General features: G+C 41.8%; 1 protein-coding gene across 1 annotated transcript; it reads left to right on the forward strand.

The window, feature by feature from the left end:
• Window positions 1–2694: 2694 nt before the first annotated feature.
• On the forward strand, window positions 2695–11209 carry LOC311010844 (A-type potassium channel modulatory protein KCNIP2-like). Its single transcript, XM_084005487.1, has 9 exons — window positions 2695–2920; window positions 8001–8103; window positions 8222–8342; window positions 8427–8496; window positions 9115–9185; window positions 9631–9738; window positions 9822–9926; window positions 10328–10390; window positions 10498–11209. Exons 1-9 carry the CDS (start codon window positions 2848–2850, stop codon window positions 10543–10545), a joined length of 762 nt encoding a protein of 253 aa, XP_083861613.1. The 5' UTR covers window positions 2695–2847; the 3' UTR covers window positions 10546–11209.
• The last annotated feature ends 642 nt before the right edge of the window (window positions 11210–11851 follow it).

Below are 11851 nucleotides of genomic sequence, written 5' to 3' on the forward strand. Positions count from 1 at the left end.
ACGCTCACGTGCTTCTGAGAATGAACGCCGTGGCATGGAAAGTGGACCCCGAGTGTGCATATTTGCTTTTGTGCAATGTCTTTTTAATGGGGTGGATCTCAATCCCCTGACACAAGTCTATTTGAAATCCTCCCATTTTGTTGGCTGTATTGTAGATTGGGCTGTAAATCAACTCCCTGATATAATCTGTGCAGTGTGTGTGTGTGTGTGTGTGTGCGCTCAAATGCCTCTGTGTGTTTGAAATGTTTAAGCATATCAGCCTTCTCATCAAATATTCGTTTGAGGGGAGATTGCCTGCTTTACCCCCCCCCCCCCCCCCCCTCCCCTTCACTTCCTTATCTGTGTGTCCTCACCTGTGTTGAATCCAATCAAACTGCCTCTTTCCAGGGATGCACGTAAGACGAAACACTTCTCCTGAGGACATGTGGAACTATTTCATGTCTTATACCGAACATTATCTCCTGTTTAGCTCTGAACAGCCAGTGCCAGCTCACCTGTTTGTGTGTGCTTCTACTGTATCACTGTGTGTGTGTGTGTGTGTGTGTGTGTGTGTGTGTGTGTGTGATATTCGTCACCTGTATCTCCGCTCCAGACTGTGCATAACTCCAGGCATCAATCAGAGCTCATTATTGGTTATCTGTCGGCTCCACTTCCCAGCCTGCGGTGATGCTAAACTTCCCTGTGAAGCCCCGTGGGAGATAAACGCCATCAATACTGCGAGATTTAACCGTCCAGAGGCAAGCCATATATTCAAATATCTCTCCACTGTGTTCCCTCTGTCTTCTTCTGTTTTCCCTCTTGACTTCCTTTCCTTTTCAGACGCACCACTATCCCTCTCTTTGATTCTTTTTTCCTTTGCGAGGCCTCTTTTGTCGTCCCCCCCCCCCCCCCCTTGCCTTTCCTTTGGCTTTGTCTCGCTCTCTCCCTGAGCAGCTGATGGATATTTTTCTCTTCCCTCCATCGCTCTTCTGATGGGGGACATAATAATCCTTCACTCGCCGGCCTGTCTTTAAGGAGGATTCACCACACGGTTTAATCCCCAACAAGCACTGTTTAGTTTGTCTTGGCAAAAGGAGTTCTCTTTTTTTCCAATTACTTTCTTCTATGTGATGGTTTGAGGGCTAACATTAAAGCGAGCACTGATTATTGTTGGGTTTAGAGTTAATCTGTCCTGGCGTGTGTGGTAAAAAAGAAATGTGCAGCAACAAATAGGTTTGTATTGGATGTTGAAGTGGGATTAAAGGGGCACTACACAGATTTTACACATCAAAGTCAATTTGCGAATGATGATGCAGTGTTTGATTACAACAGTATCATATCTCCTTTGGTGGAGATTCATCAAGGCTTAGGAAGTTACTCATGTGACATCACTTAAGTAATCTCATCACTGGTTTGGAGAAGTTTGAACAGAATGAACAGAATGTTTTAGATGACAAATCCATCACTTTGGTCCAAACTGAAATATCTCAACAAATATCAGATGGATTACCATGACATCTCTTTCAGATATTCATAGTCCCCAGAGGATGAATCCTGATGACATCGGTGATCATCCGACTCCTCCTCTAGCACCACCAACATCTACTGGATGCGTTCATTCTAACCAGTTTGCCATGCCTTTCGGCTCAGCCATTTGTGATCAGGTCATTTTTTTTATTTGTCCAATTATTTTTTTATAAAATACTTGAAAAACGAATGACATTCCCATCATTATGTTCTTTGTGTTTAGTGGTGATAAGTGATGTTACATGCTAATCTAATGTGAACATTTTCAATCTATGAACCTACCTCATTTGTCCAAAAGAATATAACAAAAATGAACAAAAATGGGAGTCCAGAAGATTTTAGAATAATAGACTTATTATAGATTTATTTCATAAATGAACCGAAAACAACCAAAACAATGTGGAAGTTGAGTAATCAGACGTCACATCGGGTTCTGTGGCTCATCAGCTGTTCATGTCCTGCAAGAGAAGGAAAAGGAACTCAGACCCCTGCTGGATCGGAGGGGTCATCACACATGAAAACGCTTTCGTTACAGCCTTACTTTAAACATTGACGGTGCCCCACAAACTATATTAGAGCATTTAAAACACATACTTTGTGATGAGAAATAAAACTGTGGAAATATTGAAGTTCATCCCACAAATCAGCTCCTACTCTGTCTCCGACCAGCTTATGGTGTATTTATCGATTTAATATTCAAATAATTGTCCCCTTCTAATCTCAACCTTGCTGAAATATGACTCATTCGTTGACACTCAACCAGCTCAAGGACGTGGAGATGAATTGATCCGCAGGTATTACTTCTTCTTACACAGCCAAAGCTCAAGTCCCGAGCCAAGGTGAGACCATCCATCCATCAGTGGAGCATAGATCAGCAGATATACACATATCCTACCTGTCTCTCTCTCTCTCTCTCTCTCTCTCTCTCTCTCTCTCTCTCTCTCTCTCTCTCTCTCTCTCTCTCTCTCTCTCTCTCTCTCAGCCCCAGTTGTCATCTGTGGATGTTTGGACAATTATTATTACTGATTATTTCAACATCAAAAACCCACAGAAGCCTCTCAAAGTGACCGAGAAGAGCGCGCGCGCAGATGCCGAGCAGGAGCACGTGAGTTTGGATAGAGGCACGAGCTTTTGCGCGGACTTTTGCACGTTTTTTTTTTTTTCTATCTGCGACCTGCACACGCGCACACACACGCACGCACGCACGCACGCAAGCGCACAGACAGGCAGCTGCTCGCAGAAAAGTGTCATCCAAACAGGAATGAAGACTTAGACGAGCGGCTCAGACGCGCAGATCCTGCAGGTTCGGAGCGGTGGTCTGGCAACAACTGAGGACAAAATATGAAATCCAGGAGTCAGGACCAGAGTTTGTCCGACTCCAGAGAGCTGGACAGATCTTACGACCCACTTACAGGTATCGGTCTTTGTCATCTTTTCTTTTAGATAAAGGAAACAGGACAGTTGCTTGATTTGCTGACCTGTGCGCTCATGCATCGTTGATTTAGCCCGCTAATTGTTATAAATACATAAAGCAACGTGTACAAGCATTAAAACAAACAAACAAAAAAACAACAACAGCCTAGTCTTATCATCCAGAGGTCATCAGGAAAATATGTCAACATGCTGTATCGGTCACAGTTAAATGAGTCTGTGAGTGAAGCAAATGGATGGGGATGTGTCATATGTGTCTGAAAACCTATATAGCATCACTTGCTCTCCGTATTGACCTTTGATAATAATGCTGACATGTCGACTAATCAATTGAATGTTTTAGAAAATCGATCAAGTGTTGAAAAACAAAGCATCCATTTTTTCCTTTTCTCATCGTAAATTTAAAATCTTTGGGTTCTAAGAAAATTGTGATCGACATTTTTCATTATTTTATTACATTTAATAGACCAAATGATAACTAGATTGAGAAAAAAGAAATTCAACAGATCGATCGATGATCAGAATAATAATTAGTCACAGCCCCAAAATAACAAATGGATATTGATAATTGATATTGCAGTGGTAAATGCTCTCCCTCAATTTAAAGATGAAGCAAACATTACAAAAGGTATCCCCCTTGTGGTTTAATAAACATGGACAGATATGAGATTAACACACTGATAAGTAGAGTGGAGAGAGGACAGAAAAGAATGTAAGGAAAGAGGAAATCTAAAATTATACTAGTGAGTGTGCTCGTGATTAGATCAGTGAGTCTCCTCCGTGTGTCACACTTTGATTTTCCACGTGAGTGCTCGCAAAGTCACGTCTCTTTAGAGATCACAGAGCATCTCAGTATTCGTCTCTCACGTACTCTTGGTGCTCTCTTTATTGTGACAACTTCCCCCAAAAATAGTATTTTTCTTTAAAAATAGATGTATAAAAATAACAAACAGTGGCACGACGGCAGCATATTTCCAAACTGACGGCTGGTATAAAGATGAAGGTTTATTTAATGGCTGGTACAATAGCCGGGGTGATATCCATTCAGCAGCAGGTAAACCAAACAGTGAACAGGTGCAGGAACACAGAGGCTTTAGGGGGCGTTCAGGACACAAACAAAGCTTTATTTTTGAAGGAGTGAAGCGCTGCGGCTCAACAGCCTGAGGCACAAAACTGTGTGACAGCAGCCTTTACTGTATTGTGTGTCAAATAAGCAGCCAACAGTTATATTAACATATTTATGGGAGGGTTGATCAGTTTCAGCAGAACATGGTGGTGTGAAGCTGCTGGTAAAGTCACGTTGTTTACGACTGTGTTCATATATTATAGATACTGGATCTTTTTCAAGCCATCACTTTCTACACTACACTTCACGTTACAGTGAGCCTGACTGACAGACTGGCTGCTGCTAGTAGTCGTTCTGCTAAGCTAAGCTGACCATCTTCATCTTCTTGGATCCTTTGGCTTTGTTCATATCATTTACAAACTAATACCATCTTCAGAGAGTGCATTCGTGACTGAACAAGTCTGCATTTTTCCCTTTCATAGATTTTGATTCATGGCATATTTGTAGAGCACTCAAGGCTTTTTTCCTTGACATAAATATTGCATTTATATAACATAGATAGCAGATTTTGACATAAAAGCCCCTCAGAGCCAAATAGATTTCATGTTGTAGGTGCCCAGTGGAATTGGCTGGATGAAGAGTGTATTAAGATCAACTTGTTCTGTAACAAATAATCAGAGCCGATGCTACGTAACCAACTGGATGCGTCCATGTGATGACACATGAGGGCAAATTAATACACCTTTGTAACAACGACTGGGGAGCTCATTATGCATACATTTCAATGTGTGTGTATCCATGGTTTGTATGACAAGGATGTTTATAATCTGAATTTTACGAGGATTACGGTAATCACGGAGGCTGTTGCCCGGGCAACGTCATGTTACAAACATTCATTTGGTGCTGCATGACCCCACTGAAGTGGCCACGACCTCTCAAGTAAACTCAAAACGCTCACGATGAAGTTTATGTTTATGGACACCATTTTTTTTGTTTGTTTGTTTACCAATTATTTCACAGTTTATACATTATTTTCTTTTACTTTTACATTTCTTCACTTATCCCTTGCTAACAGATACTTGCTTCAAGAAAAATGTACTTCTGGGAAAAGAGTTTGGTCTTTCATGGGGCCATAAACAGTAGATACTGAGGCATAGTTTTATCTGTGTAGTTGGAAAGTTTTTTTAAAGAAATATGTCTGAAAATACTGAACTAATGAATGCATGGTATAGCCTACATTTTTTCGAAGAAAACCAAGAAAAGAAACGCTCACTATGCATAAAATACAAAATGTAGCTGCTACTTTGGGAGGCTTAAATCCTCACACAAATTTTTCTCCCATGTCATTTTCAAACACTTTTTAAATGTAATTCTTATTTCTAACCTCAACATGAACTGAAATGCAACAATTCATACTCTGGTCTCCTACAGTAAATCTGCTGATGGACTTTACAAAGTTTCAGAAACTATCTTTCAATTCCTTTAAAAGTAAAACTTGTAAAGATGTAACAAAAGAGGTGAGACCGCCTCTTCAAAGCCTCGCGTCCATCCTTTTCGTGGATATCTTTATTCCTCTCAGTCTCAGTATTTTGGATGAAAGAGTCTTTGAATGTGTTGATCACAGCAGGGAAGAGTGCTGATTCACAAGATTTAAGTCAGAGAAGGAAAAAGAAAGGCTGCTGGTTGAAAAACTCCTTCATATTGGCTAACAGTCAAGCTAACATGCAATGTTAACATCCTGTGTAGCCGATGCATGCGATCTAACCTCTCATATCTGGAATAATGCTTCACAGCTGAGCTGGACATGGATGAGCTGCGTCGTCCCCGAACAACCTCCCCGCCGTGTTTTTGTCGGATTACTGTGCAAATAAGTCACATCACACAGCTGCTCTCAGAAAGCATTTCAATAGCTTAGAAAATATCTATAATAATATCGCTCACGTCTAAAAATATGAGCCTAAGATAGAAAACAGCTTTTTGTTGTCTCTGTTTTTTCTGCAAAATGGTTCTTCAGTAAAAAAAAGGAACAACAACACAATTTTATCTATTGTTTTATTTTTTCTGCATCGTAAAACTGAGACTTTTGTGTCGCCTGTGTGTTAGTGAGTAAAGATTTGTTTGTTGTGCAGCTGCTGTATTCTTAGGCAGCATAGCATCTGGTTTGTTCCCTCAGACCTAAATCATGCTACTAATTTATGCTTATTTACAGAAGCTGGATGCACACTGTCAGCAGATTAGAATGTATGTTCTCCACATGAAGTGGGAAGTTTGTTTAGCGAATCTGTCCGAAATGCCTTTGAGTAAAACATTGAAAACCTGTGGTGCTGATGCTGCTATATGATTATATTAGAGTCCTTGAGCACTTTACATTACCGACGACCATTCTCCAAACACATTGGAGTTGGGGGTGAAGCTGTATCATCAATGTTTTCCTTTTAAAACATCAGGTTGCTTCACCTTTAGACTCCTGCAGTTCCCATAGTTGCTCTGTATATTTGTTGCTCCTTTCTCTCACTTTCAGGCCCTAAACAGTTTGTTTTGTAATGTGACTGAAGTTCAACACTGCCCTCTATGGGCAGGAAGGACACCTGTAGGTCTGGAAGATGCAAAATCAGCAATAGTTTGTGTGAGCTGCTGTCCATCACCTCACCTCCACAGTACGTCTGCCCTTGGGTCAGTGGATGAGAGAGACTACAAAATGCCTTCAGCAACAGAAAGAAAGTGAGATAGACGGAACACAAAGAAATGTCGGTGCAGAGAGAGCTTCAGAATAAAAGCTTGGATGAATGTGATTGTTTGTACATTATTGTGGCAGGTGTGTCAACCATCTGGTGCTCTAGGAGGAGGTGGAGGTGGAGGAGGCGAGGGGGAGCTTGAATAGGAAAAGGAAGAAATGCAAATGTTTTGTTCAATAATCTTCTAAATGAAGATCATTCTAATCCATTAGTCTTTACAGGATATTCAGAGCATTAATAAAGCAGCAAACAACTTGTTCCTATGTAAATATCGTGGTAAATGTCTACCTTAGCAGAGAATAGAGTCGCTTTCCCTCTGTGTGTGTGGTTTCGGCTGCTCTCATATGGCGGAACAGCTGATAACGTGTGTTGTTGCAGAACCCTCTGGTCGCCCCCGGTTAACACTGTTAGCTCTTTCAGCACTGTTGCCCTTGTTAGCGCTGTTAGCTGCTCTGCCGCCGCCATGTTGAGAGCCGGGCAGAACCAACAGATAAATGCTCTGAAGAGCGGGTCATAGGTGTGGTGCAGACCATCCTGACTGCTTTTCTACAAACTCCAGTGGTGTCTCAGCTTGAAACACTTCACTTAACCCGTAACAGCTCACTGAGCTGTCGGTGGCTCAGTCATTAGAAACGTGCACGGATGGTGCAGCCAGAGAAAACATTAGCTCAGTCCGTCAGCAGCCGAAAAACTGGGTTACGTGGGTTAACTCACGGACAGCCAAGACCAAGTTAGCTTTTAATATGCGACATTCCCATAAGCCTCAGTGGCATTTTGTATTCAGTGCTAATTAGCAAACGTTAGCATGCTAACATGCTAAACTAAGATGAAACATTACCCATTTTTTTAGATTAGAGATGCCGGCATATTTCATTTGACATCAATCTAAACTTCTAGTAGCTAGCTCCATCATGTTAAACTCTATTTCAAGGCCACCTTTTTAAATTATGGATGAAATATTGTACATCAGAAAACAAAGACTAATACTGAACATTTAGATCACCTCCTGTATGACCTGTGCTCGTCAGAACTCAGGCTTCAGTCATTTCACTCAGCCCTCGCATGCTGGTCGCTCTCCAATAAGCTCTGATCCGATGGGTCGCACTGGTTCAAAGCCAGGTCAGCAAACTCATTTGCGTGCATGGAAAAGTAATTCAAAGTACTTGAGTGTAGTTTGGCCCGCGGGTATCCGTCTAACATGGTGTTCCCAATGTGAGCCACTCTGTCTGCCTCTAATCTCTGCTGTGATTGGTTGTTTCCAGGTAATCCACCATCCAAACCCAATAAGAAGACCATAAAGCAGCGGTTCCTCAAACTTCTGCCCTGCTGCCGCTCCGGCTCCAGCTCTTCAGTCGCTCAAAGCAAGTGACAAGTCCATCATACCCCCTTTTCACACGAATTCAGTCACGGAGGAAATGAAACAATCGGATGTATTTTAGGGTGGAACTATTTAATTCGTCTCTCCATTCGTACATGCAGGTAGTCTAAGTGAGGATGCTGAACTGTTGACGGTGCGTTACCGACCGGAGGGCCTCGACCGTCTCGTAGAGCAGACCAAGTTCAGCAAGAAAGAGCTGCAGGTCCTCTATCGGGGATTCAAAAACGTCAGTCACAGTTTACTGGGAATATTTCATGTGTGTACTGAATATTGAGTGTGTGTGTAATTTAAGTGTTTTTCATTTCCACAGGAGTGTCCCACTGGTTTGGTGAATGAAGAGACTTTTAAAGGCATCTACTCCCAGTTCTTCCCTCATGGAGGTCAGTCAGATCCTACTCATTCAACTCAAATATTTCAAATCTTTATTCAACAGTTATTTTGCTAAGATTCGACCAGCATTTTTTTTATATTAAAATACCAAGAGTCCAAATTACCATTAGGAGCTTTTTAGAAGGAAAGCATCTTCTGTCTTCATTGGTGGAGATTTTGCAGGTCTTTATTCTAGTCAAACACTACGCTAGATGTTCAGTTCATACTCTACATTTCTGTCTGTGCAAATTTTGTCTTGGCTCAGCTTGTAAAATGGTCTTCAGAAATAGTTAGTGTATAGTATAACACTCTGTGCCAAAATACATATCAAATTCCAGTTTGTGTGAATGCATAGAAAAGATTTACAGTTGAACTGTATGAAACCACTTAATGTTGGCCCGGCTTTAACAGCCTAGAGCAGGGCCAAAGTGTATTCTTGTTAATTAAAAGTGTGTGTGTGTGTGTGTGTGTGTGTGTGTGTGTGTGTGTGTGTGTGTGTGTGTGTGTGTGTGTGTGTGAAACCACAGGCTTTAAGATGATCTCCTAACATCATTCCACAAACTCAAAACCTCACCGACTCTCATTAAGCCCAGTATTTGAATGCTCACTTTATTTTCTCTTTCCTCCAGATTCCAATATGTATGCACATTTCCTGTTTGAAGCTTTTGACACCCGCAACAATGGATCGGTCAGCTTCGAGGTGACTTTTCAATCCCGCTCTGCTGTTTCCTTATTAATTTTCCTCACTTCAGTGGTTTCTTCCTTCACGCTCCGTAGTGGAAACTCTGTACTTTTAAAAGACAGACAGCACAAAGCCTCGTCAAAGAATGCTTCTACTTTTATTCTATATATTATAAAACACTCCAGACTAGCTACTATGAAATTACTTACGAAGAGGAAGACAAGTATAACCCTTATAAGCACTTAGCTTGTTCCACATATATTTAAGCAGGTTTGGATTTCAGAAAAGAACAGCACTAAAACACGTAATATTGACTCAGTACTAGCCGGCCACTGATTATTCCTCTTCCTTCTTGTACTTCCCCGTCCCTCTGGCTTTCATCTTTACCTTTTTACTCACTTCCCTTGATGTCACTTTCCTGATCTCAGTCGTGGCTCTCGTTGTTTTCTTCTTCTCGTTCCAGGACTTTGTCGTGAGTCTGTCGGTCATCTTGAGAGGCTCCATCAACGACAAACTCAACTGGGCCTTTAATCTGTACGATCTCAACAAAGACGGTTGCATCACCAGAGAGGTACTTGGGTCTTTTGTTGTGTTGGCAGCTCTTGCTGGTTTTCGATTTGTCCTTAATTCCTCTCCCCCCTTCTGTCCGTCCAGGAGATGACAGACATCATGCACTCCATCTACGACATGATGGGGAAGTACACCTACCCCTGCATGCGGGATAATGCTCCCAAGGAGCATGTTGACAACTTCTTCCAGGTAAATCACACCCTCTGTGTGTGTTGTTATCGGAGCTTCTCCTTGCTTTGTTGACATTGCCAGGCTGGCCACTGGTTAGTTCACGGCCACCGCTCTGCACTGCTGTCAAGTGGCGGTTCCAGTTGATAACGTTGTCCTGACTGACAGTGTCTTAAAGGTACCTTATAGCATTTTTACCACAAGTAGTGCTATGGAGCAACATTTTTACGCGGAGGCCACCAATCTGTTTGCATCTCTTGCATATTCATTCAAGCGCCTGACGATGCAACAACCCTTCTTGCCGCCACTTTCAGGCCTCTCCGCCGATCTTCCGTCATTGGCTTTAACGCGCCAAGACAACACCACAGGGTTCCTTTAAGTTCCCGTTTGACACATTTGTGCCTGTGTGTTGCATTTTCCAGAAAATGGACAGGAACAATGATGGGGTGGTCACAATCGAGGAGTTCTTGGAGACGTGCCAAAAGGTCTTCTGCGTCAAACGTTTTTCAACCAATTCAAATGCACATTTAATGAATCATGTGAATTTCCATCCGCAGCTTCCTCAGTGATTTAACTTTGTGTCTCCATCCAGGATGAGAGCATCATGCAGTCCATGCACATGTTTGACAGCGTGATCTAAAGCTTGGTGGACACAGACGTGACATTTCCCCCTCCAGACTGGAGCTCATCTACAGTTCTTCAGACCCCGTGAGAGTGGATGGTGTTTCTGAGCCCTACACAGAGTGGAGCAGGCTGCTGAGGATATATCTACCCACAAAAGCACCTTTTCTGTGAATTTCTTCCATTTTATTAAGAGTGTATGGGAAGCCATCAAAAGGTGGACTGTTGTGTTTTAAGAGCTGCAGTCCATGCAGATCGATTTGAACAAGCTTATTTAGAAAAATAAGCATTGGTGAACAGCAGTAGGCGACTGTCGTGGCCTCTTCAGTCACACAAATGATGACTATTAGCTTATCATATTTTCTCCGTTGCATGAATGAATAGGCAGACACGTGGCACAAACTGAACAGTGCTCAGAATGGGTGGAGTATCACACTGTACAATACCTACAATGATGGCTCTAATGAAGGGCTAATGAAAGTTTGAAACCAAGCAATAATCCTAAAGTAACACGTTACCAAATCCGTTCTTATGGAGCAAATCTGTTATATGTATCATACCTTTTATTGTGTCTGCATGCATCCATTTCGACTGGCCATTAAAGTGTTTACTTAAAGTGGGAACATATTTTCTGTATGGATGTGATAATAATGACAAATGATGAATAAAACAACAATTGCTATGCAAAAGTAGGTATATTACTCACTTAAAGGAAGCAACAAGACGATATCACCTGGTGCAGGTGAACTGAAGTCCCTCATAGCTTCTGATTTCAGTCCAAACTCCAGTTAGGTGAACACCAAACTGGGTTTCATAACACCAATAATTAAATCTCATACGTGAAGGCTTCTTTGGAATATATATTGTAAGTCCTGTATATACTGTATGTAGGAGCCCTTTAGCTGAAGAAAATAGCATGAAGGACACAACTAGTCCAGCAGGGGTCCCCCTTGTGCTTTGGTCATGTATAAGAAAGGCAGGAACTTTCACTCAGGTGGCAGTTGTTGTTGGATGGAAGTTTTTGTTTTTTTTGACAGGCCAAGCCACACTGGGTGAACGCTGTGCTGTTGTAATGGGGAAAGGTTTGACTGTATGGAGATTTTTTCCAGATTCTTTTGGTTATAGATGCCTTTGTATGGAGATTTTTGGACAATCGTGATGATTCCACCATGAAAAGTGAGTGATAAATATTCCATTAAAAAAGGGACAAGCAGAAGTTGGATTGTAATTGGTCAGCCCCTTTCGCCACTACAGTGGGCTGCACTTTTAAAAATACAACACTCAACAATCGTCTTTAGGAGAAGAATTTGAATCAATTGAATTGA

Source organism: Eutrigla gurnardus (assembly GCF_963514095.1).
Source record: "Eutrigla gurnardus genome assembly, chromosome: 3".
In the NCBI taxonomy this organism is placed as follows: domain Eukaryota; kingdom Metazoa; phylum Chordata; class Actinopteri; order Perciformes; family Triglidae; genus Eutrigla; species Eutrigla gurnardus.

What these genes read in the sequence shown, in the direction of transcription:
- LOC311010844 (XM_084005487.1), top strand. Translation starts at nt 2,848, where the DNA reads ATGAAATCCAGGAGTCAGGACCAGAGTTTGTCCGACTCCAGAGAGCTG. An exon ending in TCTATCGGGGATTCAAAAAC is followed by an intron (nt 8,343 to 8,426) that starts GTCAGTCACAGT and finishes TCATTTCCACAG; the next exon opens with GAGTGTCCCACTGGTTTGGT. An exon ending in TCTTGGAGACGTGCCAAAAG is followed by an intron (nt 10,391 to 10,497) that starts GTCTTCTGCGTC and finishes GTCTCCATCCAG; the next exon opens with GATGAGAGCATCATGCAGTC.